Source organism: Podarcis tiliguerta, assembly GCF_965153285.1.
Source record: "Podarcis tiliguerta genome assembly, chromosome: 3".
NCBI lineage: Eukaryota > Metazoa > Chordata > Lepidosauria > Squamata > Lacertidae > Podarcis > Podarcis tiliguerta.
Window position 1 is genome coordinate 101,450,894 of NC_139536.1, and position 18,294 is coordinate 101,469,187.

The following is an 18,294-nucleotide window of genomic DNA, read 5'->3' on the forward strand; positions in this document are numbered from 1 at the left end:
ACGTTAGAATTTCTACTAGTTGCTACATATGGTAACGATTTTGTGCTTCTACATCCATCAAATGAACAGATGCATCTGACAAAGTAGTCTCCTTGTTAGCATATGTCATGGTGAATTTATTAGCATCGAAGTATCTGCAGTTGGTATCTGTAGTTTAGACAATAAAGACGTAGGGCCAATTTAGTCCTACTCAGAGCAGATCCAATAAAGTCAGGCTATAGTCTTGAGTACAACTGAATTGGCAATCACCCTAATAATGCTCTCCTTCTGCAATTTAATTATGCTTTTGGTGTCTCCTGCAGGACATAGCCCACAAGTTTGTTACTGTGGGTATGTGCGAACAAGCTGTAGCAGCCTTTCTCAAGTGCAACAGGCCCAAGGATGCCGTAGATATCTGTGTAAATCTCAACCAGGTAACAATATAAGCCCAGCACAGGAGTTGCTGAACTGTAAGGTTGTTTGCACATTAATTTCATTCTAATACCTAATAGTGGTTCATTCTAATATCATTTCCCACCAATAGCCAGGATTGCTTTTACATAATAACCTCTAATAATCAACTGATTCATACTGACCAGCTGCTTACATCCTCCTATGCTCTGTGTCTGAGGGCCAAGCCACAAATTGCATAAGAGACCTGAAATCAGAACTCCCGATATTGTTCCGGAGGCGGCGCGACCGGTAATGGCTGCCTTCTCCGAGTAAGGAGAAGGGAGCTCCGCTGTAAACGGGTCGTCCGCTACGGCGAAGCGGAGACCCATTCAGGAAAACCACAGGTGGCAGAAGCCTGTGGTCTCGGGACCCGGCGGGCGCCAGAAGCAGCCCCCAAAACGCTGAAGGGACCCCGTAAGGGGCTCCGGATCGCGGAGGGGGTAGCGGCGCTGTGGGTCGTTGCGCAAACAGCGAAGTGAAGCCGCGTTGCTGTGGCCGGTCAGCGCTGTCCTTTCTTCCTGCAACTTTTCTGAACTTTGGAAACTACAACCCGTGAGTAAATTTGGACATTGAAAACTTTCTGAAACTTTTGTCAACTTTCTGAAACTTTTTGAGAACTTTCTGAAACTTTTAAAACTTTTTTAAAAAAAAGTTGAAATCAGGCTGAAAACGGAGTGAGGATAAGCAGGAAGCCCATCTCCCGCTATACTGAACTTTAAGCAAAGAGCAGGAGGAGTGGAGACAAAAAGTTATGCGTTAACTAAATGCTGGCACCCTGTTAAAGCAGTTTTCTGAGTGAAAGACTTTGAGCTATTGACTTTTGCTGGTCATATTGGGGGTGCATTGATATCCTTCTTCTGTGGCACCAGTGGATTACAAAATAAATAAGAATCTCTGGTGCTGGAGCTGCCTGGATGAACACCAGTTTGCAACTTTGGATACATTGAATTCAGGTTTTGAAACATTCTGAGTTGGAACTGGACACTTTGAAACTGTTGCAGTCAAGGCACTGTAAGAAACACTGTTTTGCTTTAAGTTTTACTCTGCTAAAAATAATACATTGTGGAGGCGATGGACATGGATTTAAATTTATAAGTTTAACTTGGATTTGATCTTTTCCCTGAAGACGTATTGGATTTGATCTTTTCCCTGAAGACGTATTAAGCTCCCTCTAGAGGATTTTGGATTTACAGCAGTGACTTTGTTTTACTTTCCCTTTCCCGGCCTCTGTTTGACTATTGTATCTGGGACTCTGCTTTCTCATGGGAACAACTTGGATTGACCTTGGATTACAGATAACTTTGGAATGAGTGGCGCAAGGAGAAGAGGAAGGACCAAACAAACAACTCTAACTTTATCTGCAGCCTCACAGCGTAGATCTTCTGTGCCGGCCTTGCCTTCCACTTTGCCTCCAGACATAGAGGCGGCCTCCCTAATACAGGCAGGGGAGGGTGAGACAGAGGAGCTGCACCTGGGAGATATGGCTTCAGGGACAAGTAGCTCTGTCTTGGAGAAAATTTTGGAGAAACTGGAGGCTCTGGACAAGAAGGCTGATTTGCATACAGCTAAAATTGAACAGAACACAGAAAGCTTGAATAAGCTGACTGGACAAGTTGCACAGAATGCCCAGTCTATTGGAGAATTAAAGGAGGCTGTAGGTGAAAATCGTAAACTGGCTGAAGATACTAGTCAAAGACTGGAAGAACTTGAGAAAGAAGTAAGACCACTCAGCAAACAAGTTGGAGAACATCAGACTTACTTTTTGATGACAGAACTGCGAAACAGGGAGACCAACTTGAGGATACGGTCAATACCAGAGGTGGAAGAAGATAATTTTATTGAATTTCTAACTAAGGAATTTGCCAAGTTTTGGAAGTTAGAGGAAAAAGACTTTAAAATCGTATCTGCTTTCAGGCTTGGCAGAGTCAGAAGGACAGAGAAGCCCAGAGATTGTTTGATAACACTGAGATCAAAGGAGGAAAGGGACAAGATTTTGGGCCTGCACTACGAAAAGTCACTAGGCATTTTGGGCAAGAAAATTGAAATCTACAAGGACATTCCTAAGCAGTTGCTGGACCTTAGATCTAACTACGCGGAATTGGCAAGACTGTTGAGAAGCAACGCAATTATCTTCAGGTGGGAGTTTCCACAAGGATTATCCTTTACCTACAGAGGGAGAAAGATCAAAATCAAAACAGTGGAAGATAGAGACAAGTTTTTGGGAGCACACGGAGAAGACCTCCACAAAGGACTTGGATTGCCAGCGCCAGAACTTCCAGGGGAGCCCGCCCCCTCGGATCCTCAAGGACCGGAGAACAAGGTACCACCCCAGAAAGAATAACCAGACCTATCCAGGATGTCTCTGCAGCTTTTGAGCTGGAACATAAATGGCTGTAACAGTCCTGAAAAAAGGTCTAAAATTTTTCATATTTTAAAAAAGGAACAATTGGACATTATATGCTTACAAGAAACACATGTGATTAGGCTCCATAGAAAGGTGTTAATAAATAAAAGGCTTGGTCAAGAATTTATATCATCGGATACAGTTAAAAAGAGAGGTGTAGTGATCTATGCAAAAGAGAGCCTTTCACCAAAATTTCTTTTTAAAGATGAAAGTGGAAGAATCCTCGCAATAGAAGTACAGTATCAAGGAGAAAAAATTTTGATATTAGGAATTTATGCTCCAAATGAAGGTAAATCGGATTTTTATAAGAAGTTGCACGAGACCATGCTGGATTATCTGGATTACAACAACGTCATCATGATGGGGGACATGAACGGGGTCGCATCAACAAATATGGATAAGTCACAGAACCAGAACATTACTAAAGAGGGAAGACTACCTAAGACCTTTTTTGAAATGACTGACAATATGGACTGGGTTGACATCTGGAGAGTTAGAAACCCCTTGGGAAGAGAAGGAACATTCTTTTCTGAAGCTCAACTGACTTGGACACGAATCGACCAAATATGGATAACTAGAAGTCTGGCACCTAAGGTGAGGAAGGTGAAAATCTGCCCTAAAACATGCTCCGACCATAACGCCTTGAGAATGGATATGACATTGATCCCAACCGGCTCCTTTAGATGGAAGATGAATGATGGCCTGTTTAGAGACCAAAGAATTGTAAAGAAGGCCCAAAAAACTTTAAAGGACTATTTTGAGATTAATTTGAACACTACGGTGGAAAAAAGAACTATCTGGGATGCAAGTAAAGCTGTGATGAGAGGGTTCTTGATTCAACAGAATTCTTTAAAGAAAAGACTGCAAAATGAAAAGAAAGATAAAATTCTGGAAAGTATCAAAGAGTTGGAGAAGAAGTTAAGATCTAACCCGAAGTCCCAACCGATTCTGAGAGAAATTAAACTTTATCAGGCACAATATTCCAAACTGATAAATCAGGAAATAGAATGGAAGATTAAAATAATGAAACAAAAAACTTTTGAATCGGCAAATAAATGTGGGAAACTGCTAGCCTGGCAGTTGAAAAGGAGACAAAGATTAAATACAGTAACAAACTTAGAGGTTGAAGGAAGGAACATTCAGAACCCGGGAGAGATTAGAAAGTGCTTCCAGAGGTATTTTAAAAAGTTATACACTCAAGGGCCACAAGATGAAATAGAGATTACACAATTTTTGGAGAGAAATGGATTAGCAAAGCTGTCAGAAGAAAATAGAATAATTTTGAATGGCAAAATAACACGACAAGAGATTGAACAGGCCATCCAGAGTCTGAAACAGGGCAAATCACCAGGGCCAGATGGACTGACCTCTAACTACTATAAGACATTGAAGGATTATTTGATACAACCTTTGTTGGAGGTCAGTAATGAAATAATGGAGGGGAAGAAGGCGCCTGAATCGTGGAAAGAAGCATTTATCACATTGATTCCAAAGTCAGAAACTGAAAAGACACAACTCAAGAACTACCGTCCCATCTCCCTTTTAAATGTGGATTACAAAATATTTGCAGATGTTTTGGCACGAAGATTTAAGAAAGTTTTAAGTGAGATAATCCATAAAGACCAGGCAGGCTTTCTCCCGGGCAGACATATGTTTACTAACACGAGGAACATTATAGACATATTGGAACTTTTACAAACAAACATAAACACTAAAGCAGTTTTAATTTTTATAGACGCGGAGAAAGCCTTCGACAACATATCTTGGAAATTTATGAAGGGGAATTTAAAAGAAATGGGAGTGGGACGGGGGTTTGAGAACGGGATTGAGGCAATATATTCAGAACAAAAGGCTAAACTGATAGTTAACAATGTGGTTACAGAAGAGTTTAAAATTGAAAAAGGTACACGACAAGGCTGCCCGATTTCCCCATTACTGTTTATTTCGGTTCTGGAAGTGCTCCTGAATATGATTAGGGGGGACCGGTTGGTGGAAGGGATTCAGGTCGGAGCGAAACAATATAAACTTAAAGCTTTTGCAGATGACCTAGTTCTGACATTACAGGAGCCGGAGTCTAGTTTGAAAAGAGTACTACAACTGATTCAAAACTTTGGTCGAGTGGCAGGATTTAAGTTAAACAAGCAAAAAACTAAAGTTTTGGGGAAAAACTTGACAGATACTGAGTTGGAACAGCTTCAGAAAGAGACAGAACTAAATGTGGTTAAAAAAGTTAAATACCTAGGGGTAAACATAACAGCAAAAAACCTGAGTTTATTTAAAGATAATTATGAAAAATGCTGGTCAGAGATTAAGAGAGACTTGGATAGTTGGTCAAGACTAAATCTTTCTTTGTTAGGCCGAATAGCTGCCATCAAGATGAATGTATTGCCAAAAATGTTATTTTTGTTTCAGACACTGCAGATTGTAGACAAGACAGAGTGCTTTCGGAAGTGGCAGAAAGATATTTCTAAATTTGTCTGGCAGGGCAAAAAGCCCAGAATCAAATTTAAAATATTAACAGATGCGAAAGAAAGAGGGGGCTTTGCCCTGCCAGATTTAAGGTTGTATTATGAAGCTGCAGCTTTCTGCTGGTTAAAAGATTGGTTACTTCTTGAAGATACGGATGTCTTGGATTTGGAAGGTTTTAATAATGCGTTTGGATGGCATGCATATCTATGGTATGATAAAGCTAAGATAAATAAGGCCTTCAAGAACCATATTGTCAGAAAATCAGTTTTTAATGTCTGGACAAAATATAAAGACTTACTGGAGAATAAAACTCCGAGGTGGCTGTCACCCCTGGAGGCTAAGGCTTGGAAAAGAACCAATATGGAGGCCAACTGGCCAAAATATTGGGAGATAATAGAAAAGGATGGTGACAACTGGAAATTGCAGAGTTTAGAAAAGATGAGAGACAAAGTGCGAGACTGGTTACAATATGCTCAGATTAAAGAAGTGTTTAAAAATGATAAAAAGCTAGGATTCCAAGTGGAAAAGTCAAAGTTAGAAACTGAACTGTTAGAACCTAAGACTAAGGTACTTTCAAGAATGTATAACTTGCTGCTGAAATGGAACACACATGACGAAATGGTAAAATCAACAATGATAAAATGGGCGCAGGATATTGGGTATAATATTATGTTTGAAGATTGGGAAAGGTTGTGGACCTCTGGGCTGAACTTCACTGCATGTAATGCGTTGAAGGAAAATGTGATGAAAATGATGTATAGATGGTACATGACCCCTGTTAAACTGGCTAAAATATACCATTCGTCTGATAGCAAATGTTGGAAATGTAAGGAAAATGAAGGAACATTTTTTCACCTCTGGTGGACCTGCCCTAGAGTGAAGGCCTTTTGGGAGAAGATATATAATGAATTAAAAAAGGTGTTTAAATACACCTTTACTAAGAAACCAGAGGCCTTTCTCCTGGGTATTGTCGGCCAGAGTGTGTTAAAAAAGGACAGAACATTCTTTATGTACGCAACAACAGCAGCAAGAATATTAATTGCCAAGAATTGGAAAACTCAGGAGCTACCCACTGTGGAAGAATGGCAGATGCAACTGATGGACTATATGCAATTAGCCGAGATGACCGGCAGAATTCGAGACCAGGGAGAAGAAAGGATGGAAGAAGATTGGAGGGAATTTAAGATTTATTTACAAAAATATTGTAATTTGGCTGAGTGTTGAATTGGATGCCAGTGCAGATAATTGTCTACCATTAAATTAGATTTAAGGTTGAATTATATGTCAAACCAAATTAAGATTATTAATTAAGATGAGTTAAATGATAATTTGTTTGAAATTAATTTAATAATGATGTAAGTGTATGCGGGAGGTGTGGGGGAGTCCCATGTAACAATTGAGAGATGTTAAATGGACAATGACAAGTTGTGCTTATCTAATATATGCTTTATTTGAAAACTTCAATAAATATATTATAAAAAAAAAAAAAATGAAATCAGAACTCCCAGCAGCCTTTTAATTTTCCTAAAAGCAGCTGGCAGAGTGGAGAAACACAATTCAGATCAGGACGTACAACAATGGAGATGTTGAGATGGAAGGTGTTTCTACATTCCCTTGTGCCAGTTCCAGTTCCCTTATGCACAGACTTCCCATGCTGCTATTATCTGCCTTGGAATCTAGGCTGGCATTTTGGGAATTAACACAGGCGAAAGGATTAGACCAGCCAATGCCTCTATGTAGCTCCATCTTGATTTCAGACATTGTGATAATATTGGTATATCCTGATGTTTAGCTGGTGATATATCACAATGTTAAAAACCAAATATCACCTAGCGCAAGATGTGGCTCTGTGCCCAAAAGTGGTTCCTCACCCTGATGCATAGAGTCTTTCAAAAACTTTGGCAGTGCAACACCAGTGTTGTTTTGCCACTGAGAGTACCAACATTGATTCTGTCCCTGAGTTGTGTCCCAATATTCCACCACAATAGGATTTACCAGTGGCCTCAAAGCCCTAAGGCCTGAACCAATTTTCTCCAACAGCAGAGCTCTTTTGCTTTAGAGAGTGAACCTTTGATTGATATATATATATATATATATATATATATATATATATATATATACACACACACACACACACACACATATATATGTATGTATGTATTTAATTGACTTAACATTTGTTACCTTTGCTTCTAGTGGAGTAAAGCTGTTGAACTGGCTAAACAACACAATATGAAAGAGATTGGTTCTCTACTAGCTAGATACGCATCTCAATTGTTAGAAAAGAACAAGCCCCTTGATGCTGTTGAGTTGTATCGTAAAGCCAACTATTTCTTTGACGCTGCAAAGCTCATGTTCAAGGTACGGTTATTGTGGACGAACTGTCCAATATATGTGTGCATTTTTTGATAATATGCAATGCTTATTAATTAAGACGATTTACTTTTTGTATTGGAGCTTTTGGTTTAACTTTGCACCAGGATGCTGCTTCTATTTCTGGGAACAAATATATGCATTTCTAATCATATGCTGTAGTTTTTATTCAGTGAAGCCTTTTACCTAGGCTTTCAAGCACACAGGTGTGCATGGCACGTATTTTCTGAACAGCAGCTCCTCACTGTGTGTGTGTGACTTTAGCCACACACTTCTATAGGTGAGAACTTACAAACACATAATCAGTATACTAAGGCTGCAGTATTTTCAGCAATACATCGGTAGCTCAATACATTTAAGTTTCAAGTGAAGATTAATACTTTGGCCTCATACCGAAGGAAGGATGCACAGAACTGCCAGCTTGTATCTAAATGTTTGTTCCTTTTTTGTTTCAGGTTTTGTTGTTGTTGCTGCTGCTGTAAAAAATGGTGTTTATTTCCTGTTCATATTTAAAAGGGGGTGGTGTTTTGCATTTGGGGTGAAAACATGGGTTGCCTCCAACCAAGTGTGAGTGTTAGGGTTAGGTAGTTCTTTACCCTATTCCTTCCTATTGAATGCCAGCAGACCCACAACAAGAGAGTGGGATGGGGCATTCAGGGCTGCTGGATTGCTCAAAATTAGCAGCAAGGCACCTTCCAGAATTAAACTTGGACCAAAGCTTATCACTTTGAAAATGAGTAGAATGCGTGCTTTTATTTAAAATGCATCTCTGGGTTATTTGTGGGGCATAGGAATTTGTTCATTCCCCCCCCCTAAATATAGTCCGGCCCCCCACAAGGTTTGAGGGACAGTGGACCGGCCCCCTGCTGGAAAACTTTGCTGACCCCTGCCTTAGGCTTTCACTCTCAAACTGTAGACAGAAAACAAAAATAAACTTCATCTTTTTTGTTTTTGTTTTTTAATGGTGCATTTCTTTTGAAATTTCTCTTTAAAAAGATTGCAGACGAAGAGGCTAAAAAGAGGACCAAGCCTTTGCGTGTAAAAAAGCTCTACGTGATGTCAGCTTTACTGGTGGAACAATATCACGAACAAATGAAAAACGCGCAGAGGGGAAAAGTCAAGGGGAAAATTTCAGAGGTACGGTGCCTAAATGCCTGATCGCCCACCAAACATGAAAGCAAGCATTTTGAAAAATGTCTCTAGAACAGATGGCAACAAATCGATCTTTCTTACATTTATTTTTTTAAAAAAATTCTGTTTAGAACAGTATGTAGAGAATAGTTTCACAAAGGTAAAAGATTTAAAGGGTTACAGGCAGGATTGCTGCAGAAACCTCATGCCGTTATTTCCTCTGCTAACAACTCCTGTGTAGAAGATCTCACCAAAAATAATCCCAGCGACACATCTCACTTAGCAAACAGGAGAAAGGGCAACCTTGTGGGTAAAAACAGCTTCTTGACCCCTTTGCTGTCATTTTATTGTGCACAGTGCCTCCTCCTCCTGTTGAACCTCCCTCTCACCTATCAGAGTTGGCCCACTGGGGGTCAGAGGAGATTAAAGGATCCATCCACTGGCCAGATCCAGTTTCTCACCTGTGGAATATGGGAAAGCCAATCTCTGCATCAGAGCTCCACATCCAAACAAATGTGTCTAGTTTTAGGATGCATATACAGTGGTGCCTCGCAAGACAAAAAGAATCCGTTCCGCGAGTCTCTTCGTCTAGCGGTTTTTTCGTCTTGCGAAGCAACCCTATTAGCGGATTAGCGCTATTAGCGGTTTAGCGGCTATTAGCGGCTATTAAAGGCTTAAGGGATTAGCGGATTAGCTGCTAAAAGGCTATTAGCAGCTTAGTGCCTTAGAAAAAGGGGGTGGGGAGCGGGAAAAAATTGCAAGAATCGCAAGACATTTTCATCTTGCGAAGCAAGCCCATAGAGAAATTCGTCCTGCGAAGTGCATTGAAAAACGGAAAACCCTTTCGTCTGGCGGGTTTTCCGTCTTGCGAGGCATTCGTCTTGCGGGGCACCACTGTACCTCATTCGGTGAGCGTGAGTTTGGAGGAGGTAACTTAGTTGTTATTTAAGAGCTCTCTGCACTGTGCATTGCTGCTACATTCGAAAGACATTGACAATGGTATTGCGTACAGTGTTTGAAATTCACTTTGAAGCAGCCGTTTTCACTAGTGAAATCTGAAAATGGGCATTATAAATTAATAGCACAGACAACTATTTTCTCTTCATGTTTTCTTCTCTCCTTGCTTCCAGGCTACTTCAGCATTAGCTGGTCTGCTTGAGGAAGATGTTCTCTCTTCAGACAGTCGCCTGATTGATAACGCTTGGCGAGGAGCTGAGGCCTACCATTTTTTTATACTTGCCCAAAGGCAGCTTTATGAGGGTTATGTTGATACAGCAATGAAGACAGGTAGGATTCCTTGCTGTTATGAACCGCTGGGTAGTTTGTGGGATTCCGAAAGCTCAGGTTGCAGCTTTTGAATGGATTAGACATGTGTTCCTTAACCAAATGTATTCAATTGCCATTATTATTATTATTATTATTATTATTATTATTATTATTATTATTATTTTATTGATGTCAGAGGCTTTGTGCTGCCAAGCCGGCGTAGATAAAACTCCGGGCTCACTGCCAGTTACAATTTCTTTGATTTATTGACAAAGTACAAAAGTACATCTCCAGTGCTTCAAATAATGTCCGACCCTGTTGGCACAGTTGCCGCGTCTGATTTCTTTTTACTTTTTTTTGCCCAACATGCAAGTCTGCGAAAACCACGCCTCTGACTTCCTCTGTTTACAGAATGACTGGTTCTGGGCTCATCCTCCCCACTCCCTGCCTCTGGCTCACTGTCAGACGACAGACTACTAATGATCGGCTCTCTATAAGTGCTGGTTTCTCCCCTTAGATCTTTCCCCGTTTGCCTCTCCCTGACAATTGAATACAAAAAAAAATCAAATAAGAAAAGAAATACAGAACAAATTTCATACATATACACATAAACATAATTATTTATACATCTATAAAGCAATATTCAGAAAGAAAGGGGGAGGGGGAAAAGAATAAGCGAAGAAAAAAAAGGAGTAAAAGAATAAAGATTTAAAATAGAAATTTAGAAAATAGAAAAGTGTTCGCCATAAACAACAGTTCTAGATCTATGCTTGCATATGGCTATATATTTCCATCTTGCAAGATATCAACCTTAATTAAAATGTTTTTAAAAGACTTCCACCGTTTACGCCACACATCTTTTATACTTCAGTCGCCATAACCTCTGTTCTTCATATCCTTCCTATAGGTTTTCCTTAATTTTTCACTTTACATTCTTTATATTTTTCACAAGATTTGTCTAAACACAACCAAATTTTGGTAACTGAGCCCTGGTTTTGTAAATATTCATTTAGACAATCCCACTGTTTCTTGACCATAATTTTAGGTTTTCTCCTTATTAAATCCGTCAATTTGGCTAACTCCAGGTACTCGCAGAGTTTTCCCAACCATTCTCAATTGCCCTTTTATTGTCTGTAAATCAGGAGATAATTCTCTTGCACAGTGGGAAGACCACTGAAGCCCCTACATGCCTCCCAGGATCTTTGGCTTGAATATCTGAGCAGATCTGATGAAACCTTGTCACTTTTACAGTTAAGGCACTTGCTCTGGTCCTGCAATTCAATGCCAGTATGAGAGCTCTAGGGATGCAGGTGGCGCTGTGGGTTAAACCACAAAGCCTAGGACTTCCCAATCAGAAGGTCGGCGGTTCGAATCCCCATGACAGGGTGAGCTCCCGTTGCTCGGTCCCTGCTCCTGCCAACCTAGCAGTTCAAAAACACGTCAGAGTTCAAGTAGATAAATAGGTACCATTCCAGCGGGAAGGTAAACGGCGTTTCCGTGCACTGCTCTGGTTCGCCAGAAGCAGCTTATTCATGCTGGCCACATGACACGGAAGCTGTACGCCGGCTCCCTTGGCCAATAAAGTGAGATAAGTGCCGCAACCCCAGAGTCGGCCACGACTGGACCTAATGGTCAGGGGTCCCTTTACCTTTACCTATGAGAGCTCTAATGTTCACAGAAGCTCCCTCCTACTAAAGGATTTTCCCGTTTAACTGGAGGAGCCGATCCATGCATGCAGTTCCATTTTGTTTGCACCAAACCATTCCCATTTGCGCAAAGGGAACTTTCTGTACAAAGAGTGTGGATCAGGGTGAATGAATGACAATAATAGGATTCATGTACTACTAGTGCCTATTTTAGTGTAGCAAGCAAGTATACTGAGATCTCGTTCTCTTGCTTACAGCCCTTCACCTGAGGGATTACGAAGACATCATTCCTGCAGTAGAGATCTATTCCCTGTTGGCTCTTTGCGCATGTGCCAACAGAGCCTTTTCTATCTGCTCAAAAGCTTTTGTAAAACTGGAATCTTTGGAAAACTCTCTCCCAGACCAGAAGCATCAATATGAAGAGCTTGCCCTGCAGATATTCACAAAACACTTTCCTAAAGATAACAAGAAGTCAGAGTTGGAGGGTCTTCTTGAAGAGTAAGCTTGCTGCTTTTATTCTCATTATGACTAAAATGGAATATACAGTGGTGCCTCGCAAGACGAAAAGAATCCGTTCCGCGAGTCTTTTCGTCTTGCGTTTTTTTCGTCTTGCGAAGCAAGCCCATTAGCGGATTAGCACTATTTGCGCTATTGGCAGTTTAAGGGCTATTAACGGCTTTTTAAGGCTTAAGGGATTAGCGGTTTAGCTGCTAAAAGGCTATTAGCAGCTTAGCGCTTCAGAAAAAGGGGTTGGGGAGCGGGAAAAAAAACCTCAAAAATTTTCGTCATTTTCATCTTGCGAAGCAAGCCCATAGGGAAATTTGTCTTGCGAAGCGCCTCTGAAAACGGAAAACCCTTTCGTCTTGCGGGTTTTCCGTCTTGCGAGGCATTCGTCTTGCGGGGCACCACTGTATGTTGTCTCTATGAGCCAAATGTTGCTAAAAATAGCTGCCCTGTGGGTTGCAATTCATGTTTAATTTTTGATAGAGGTTGAAACTCGAACTCACTACCTTTTCATTAGTAGCACCCAGACATGTTGCTATTAATCAGAAATGTGCTAAACCACCTGACAAAATGCAATAGTACAGCTGGTTTGGGAATCTCTCTTTTTAGCTTAGTTTGCTTACTATAAAAGTAACAAGGCATGGGCTTCAAGGATGTTCAAATTTGACCGCTGAGCATTGGAGTTGATTCATAAATCACTGGAAATTTCAAGACAATGCTCAGCCCTTTGTGTTGTTCTCACTAATAAGATTTTTCTGACAGATTATGTCTAAAGCTGCTAATAGTTACCATATATCTGTCTTATGATTTACCAGCTATGCACCAGGAGAATATGCACTTTTTTTTTTACATGTAGATACAAACTTTATCTTTTTCTTTCATTCCCTTACGTTTTTTCTTTATCTGTTTCCCTTCTGTTTTCTTCTTTTTTCATCTTCTTTCATTCTTCATCATTGCTTGCTTAAAATATTTACAATGTTTTAAAAATCAAGTAAGTTTTATACTGTAATTTTTCTAAATTAAAAAATAGCTGTACACTGGTGCTGTGAACAAACATAGCTTTGAATAGAACTGATCATATTTTCACTAGCAATAACACTGTTCAGTATGAGGGATGCTGTAGATGGTCTTCCTTCCAAAAAAAAATTAAAAAATTAAATTCCATTTTGTGTTTCTTTTAACAGGGGAGAAGGGAAGCTCCCAACCTGTGTTGCTACAGGAAGGGCCATCACAGAGTATCAGTTTTGGATGTGCAATATTTGCAAGCACTGTGTACAAGCCCAAGAAATCAGCAATTACAACTTTTGCCCTCTCTGCCACAGCTCAGTGGCCTATTAATCATAGGAAAATGTCTGCGCTGTTATCGGTATGCACAACAAGTGCAAATGTATGTGGTGTGAAATGCTTAGAAACCCTGTTGAGATTGTTATGGGGGGAATAAACAGAGAAACAAAAGCTATCTAATAATTCGCCCATCCTCTGCGAAGTTGAACTATTCCAAATCCTTTCTTTAAAACAGCCTCAGCCTGGGAAAACAGTGGATTTTTTAATTATTATTTTAGTGTAGCTGAATAGTTTCCCAAAAGATTTGTAGGGTGTCAGTGGAGGTGAAGTCTTAAAGGAAAGGATTTTGTGATGGGAACCAGTGTAAAAATTGCATTGGTTTTATGACAAGGTCAATAACAACAAAAATCTGGCATGACTTTCGCACTTTGGTAAAAATGTCCTAGTCCAATTACATTTCACATAAAATAATTGCACAGATGTCCCTTTCTAAGCACAATGCTGAAAAGATTACTGAGATTTAAACATGGGTATCATGTTTATCCAAAGGAGCATACATGGATCAATTATTGCTGTGACCTACACCATGAACTTACGAAAGTTTGTTATCTAAACCAGGCATAGGTAAACTCCGGCCCTCCAGATGTTTGGGACTACAATTCCCATCATCCCTGACCACTGGTCCTGTTAGCTAGGGATGATGGGAACTGTAGTCCTAAACATCTGGAGGGCTGGAGTTTGCCTATGACTGATCTAAACAGTTAAAGAACAATTGGTAGGCTGAGTCCATCTAAAAAAACTATTCAGTGATGCAGTCTGCGCCAAGAGACAACATATGCTACTGCAGCCTTGGCACAGCTTAGTCAAATCGTATGCTCTCTCAGCACCTTAAAACTCAGTCAGATATGCCAGGACCACAATTGCTGGAGAGAGGACCTTAGTTCTGTGGGAAAGCTCAGGTTGTGCATGCAGCCCTTTGCCGTTGCAAACAGCGTGTGATCTCCCATGCACCCCGGCAGGCTTGCAAGAGCCAATCAGAGAATGCTGCATAGGCCCTTCTCCCTGCCATCCTTTAGCGACCATCCCACCCCTTTCACCTGATAGGTTATCATCAGACCTCATTGTCTGTTCCTTCCCTACAAACTGACCGCCCCATCCACCACTGCACCCAACCCGCATGTACATGAAATTGCACCTCAAGTTTCAGCGCTGCTTACAATGAATCCTGCGATCCTCCAGCAAGTGTATCTTTGAGTATAGGAATGCAATCTCATTTCCTCCCGGACCAATTCCTTCTGCAGCACCAGCGGCGGCAGTTGCAAAGAGCAAGGACAATACAGAAGTGGCAAAACATGTAGCGAGAAGAAACCACGTGCGCCGACTGACTTTATCACTTTATAGTTCAATAAAAAACACATTTACCTGTACATTTAATTATCTATACGCAGGTCTAGCAGTTAGTTTTGGCGTTCTGCTTCTGTATGTTTTTTGTATGAAAAAACGTGTATTATTTTGTAACAACGTTTAGCGAACCACTTTCTTTGTGGACGAAAATGGTTATGGATAACGCCAATACAGTTATTTGTTTCTTAAGGAAATAAATTATTATATTTCTTTAATATTCCTGCAGAATGTTGCCTGTTTTGCCAGCATATGGTCAAGTTTTGTTGTTGTTGTTTAGTCGTTTAGTCGTGTCCGACTCTTCGTGACCCCATGGACCGGAGCACGCCAGGCACTCCTGTCCTCGACTGCATCCCGCAGTTTGGTCAAACTCATGCTGGTAGCTTTGAGAACACTGTCCAACCATCTCATCCCCTTCTCCTTGTGCCCTCCATCTTTCCCAACATCAGGGTCTTTTCCAGGGAGTCTTCTCTTCTCATGAGGTGGCCAAAGTATTGGAGCCTCAGCTTCAGGATCTGTCCTTCCAGTGAGCACTCAGGGCTGATTTCCTTAAGAATGGATCAGTTTGATCTTCTTGCAGTCCATAGTTCTCTCAAGAGTCTCCTGCAGCACCATAATTCAAAAGCATCAATTCTTCGGCGATCAGCCTTCTTTATGATCCAACTCTTACTTCCATACATCACTACTGGGAAAACCATAGCTTCAGCCAAAGGTTGTCTCTCCAAACTCCTCTGCAAGTCTCTCCGGCCTCCTCTTCCACCTTCCAAGCCCCTCTATCTCTTCTGCTCCCAAACACTCCCAATGGCTGCTGGGTTTGATGGCTGTTTTATCCTGTGCATGACTTTTTCGTGCCATTTTCTTATTCCCCCCCATGCATGCCACCAGCAGTAGCCATTTTGCTAGTGAGGGTGCCCCTGCGAGTATCTTCTGCCCACCCAACATTTGAGTGTATTGGGACACTTCTTGCAGGCGTGATTTGTCTGCTAACAGCAAATCTTCCCTGCTGTCAGAGTCAGGCAGGGCTGAGCAAAGGGTGGCGCTGTGGTCTAAACCACTGAGCCTATTCGGCTTGCCGATCAGAAGGTCAGCGATTCGAATCCCCACAATGGGGTGAGTTCCCATTGCTCTGTCCCAGCTCCTGCCAACCTAGCAGTTCGAAAGCACACCAGTACAAGTAGATAAATAGGTACCATTGTGGCGGGAAGGTAAATGGCACTTCCATGTGCTCTAGTTTCCATCACAGTGTCCCGTTGTGCCAGAAGCAGTTTAGTCATGCTGGCCACATGACCCGGAAAGCTGTCTGTGGACAAACAGTGGCTCCCTCGGCCTGAAAGCAAGATGAGCGCTGCAACCCCATAGTCGCCTTGGACTGGACTTAACCATTCAGGAGTCCTTTACCTTTTTACCTTGCCTTTCCAGCATGGCGGATCAGGGATTTGTATTGCTCCACCTCTGTTTGCTGTTGATGCTACCACCATCATCCTCTTTGGTAACATGAAGTTCTGTAATAATGGTGAATTTCTTTACAGTGGTACCTCGGGTTAAGTACTTAATTCGTTCCGGAGGTCCGTTCTTAACCTGAAACTGTTCTTAACCTGAAGCACCACTTCAGCTAATGGGGCCTCCTTATGCTGCCGTGCCGCCAGAGCACGATTTCTCATCCTGAAGCAAAGTTCTTAACCTGAGGTACTATTTCTGGGTTAGCGGAGTCTGTAACCTGAAGCCTATGTAACCTGAAGCGTATGTAACCCGAGGTACCACTGTACTTTTAAAATGTTTTTGGAGAATATTCAAGGACTAAAGGACAAGCATCATGCAGAAATCAAGGGTCGGTCACTCTTCCTCGATAGACAATTCCCTGGCCACGCAGTCGTGGCAGTTTGTTTGCTCTTGCTCTTGCCAAGTAATAGCTGAAGCATATTTATGTATCCCTAATTACAGTCCCCACCACCAAAGCCGTACGCATTTGGTTTACAGTCTGTCAGCATTTCCATTACACCCCCCACACACACACACCTCCCAGAGGTCAATAACTTAAGCCATTAAAAAGCTGCATCAGCAGGAAACGTGATATACAGGCTACCTAAGCCGCAATTCCTTTTCCCCCTACTCCATGAAAGAGGGGAAATATTTTTTGCTTTCCGTAATTTATGGCAAAACTCTTCTCATCTGCTATCTTCAAATTGGCCCTCGTCCTGAAATTAAGCTGTCGGAGGCCGTCTGTCAGTAGCTAAACACTCACCCACAATAAATAAGGAGCCAAAATATAACCGTCAGCTTGTGGAACGGGCAGCCATTAATTGCATAGGTTATTCATCCTTTAATAGAAAGCGTTGAATTCAGCTTTAGTTTAAAAGCGCCAATTAATTTCTGAGATAGTAAAGGAGTCATTACTCTTCCTTCCCGGCCTCAGGAAGAGTGAATAGATTTTCTACTTGTTAAACTTGACGGTCTCCACCAAAATAAAACAGGCTCAGAGCCACTAAATCACAAAACCCTGTCGTTTGTTGTGCCGACTTTCAGCTCACAGTTGATACACCTATTCCAGGAGGCTTATTAAAGAAACACAATGGCAAATAATCAACACTGAATCTTAGCTCTATATACCAAGTGTGTCCAATTAAACAAGGCTATGGGCATGGATCTGAAATAGCTCACCGCGATGGGGTGAGCTCCTGTTGCTCGGTCCCAGCTCCTGCCAACCTAGCAGTTCGAAAGCATGCCAAAAAGTGCAAGTAGATAAATAGGTACCGCTCCGGCGGGAAGGTAAACGGCATTTCCGTGCACTGCTCTGGTTCGCTTAGTCATGCTGGCCACATGACCCGGAAGCTGTACGCCGGCTCCCTCGGCCAATAAAGCGAGATGAGCACCACAACCCCAGAGTTGGCCACGACTGGACCGAATGGTCAGGGGTCCATTTACCTTTACCGATGGGCATGCATCTGAAATAGGGCAGGGGGTTGGGTCCTGCCAGCAAATTAAATCCTTACCTTCCCCCACTTCTGTGGGCCAAGTTTGAAAAATTTGGAGGGATACTTGCCTGTCCATCACTTGACATCACTTTTGAGTTCAGGACACCCATTTTCACCCAGAGTTTGAAATTAGACTGTGCACGGTGCTTTGAAGGCCTGACAATCAGCTTGGCTATTGGGGCTTCAAAGCGCCACCGCAAATCAGCAGTCAGAGTTTGCAAAGAGCCACACAGGGCACTTTGCATATATGATGTTAGGTATAGGTCAGGTGGGCCTTGCAGGCCCTATTATGGTCCTTGCCCCCCTACAACAGTTTTATGGTATATCCCACCTGGTATCAGTACAGATTAAAGTTGCTCTATTAGTGGAGTCGAAATTAGATGAATAATTTCAGGTGGAAAGCTGAAGGCGT

The 18,294-nt window shown here is 41.7% G+C and overlaps 1 protein-coding gene and 1 long non-coding RNA gene across 3 annotated transcripts in view; one reads left to right on the top strand and one right to left on the bottom strand.

Annotated features, from left to right (window-relative positions):
* WDR35 (WD repeat domain 35) overlaps positions 1–15,128 on the top strand; it is a 51,640-nt gene extending 36,512 nt beyond the window's left edge. For both annotated transcript variants that reach the window (XM_083431511.1, XM_083431512.1), the window contains 6 exons: positions 303–413; positions 7,502–7,666; positions 8,675–8,815; positions 9,940–10,096; positions 11,979–12,219; positions 13,410–15,128. In XM_083431511.1, coding sequence (XP_083287637.1) covers positions 303–413; positions 7,502–7,666; positions 8,675–8,815; positions 9,940–10,096; positions 11,979–12,219; positions 13,410–13,563 — 969 coding nt within the window. In that variant the 3' untranslated portion in view covers positions 13,564–15,128. The remainder of the gene's footprint in view (positions 1–302; positions 414–7,501; positions 7,667–8,674; positions 8,816–9,939; positions 10,097–11,978; positions 12,220–13,409) is intronic.
* Positions 1–18,294, bottom strand: part of LOC310673482 — a 214,663-nt gene that overhangs the window by 22,471 nt on the left and 173,898 nt on the right. The gene's annotated exons all lie outside the window — the stretch shown is intronic.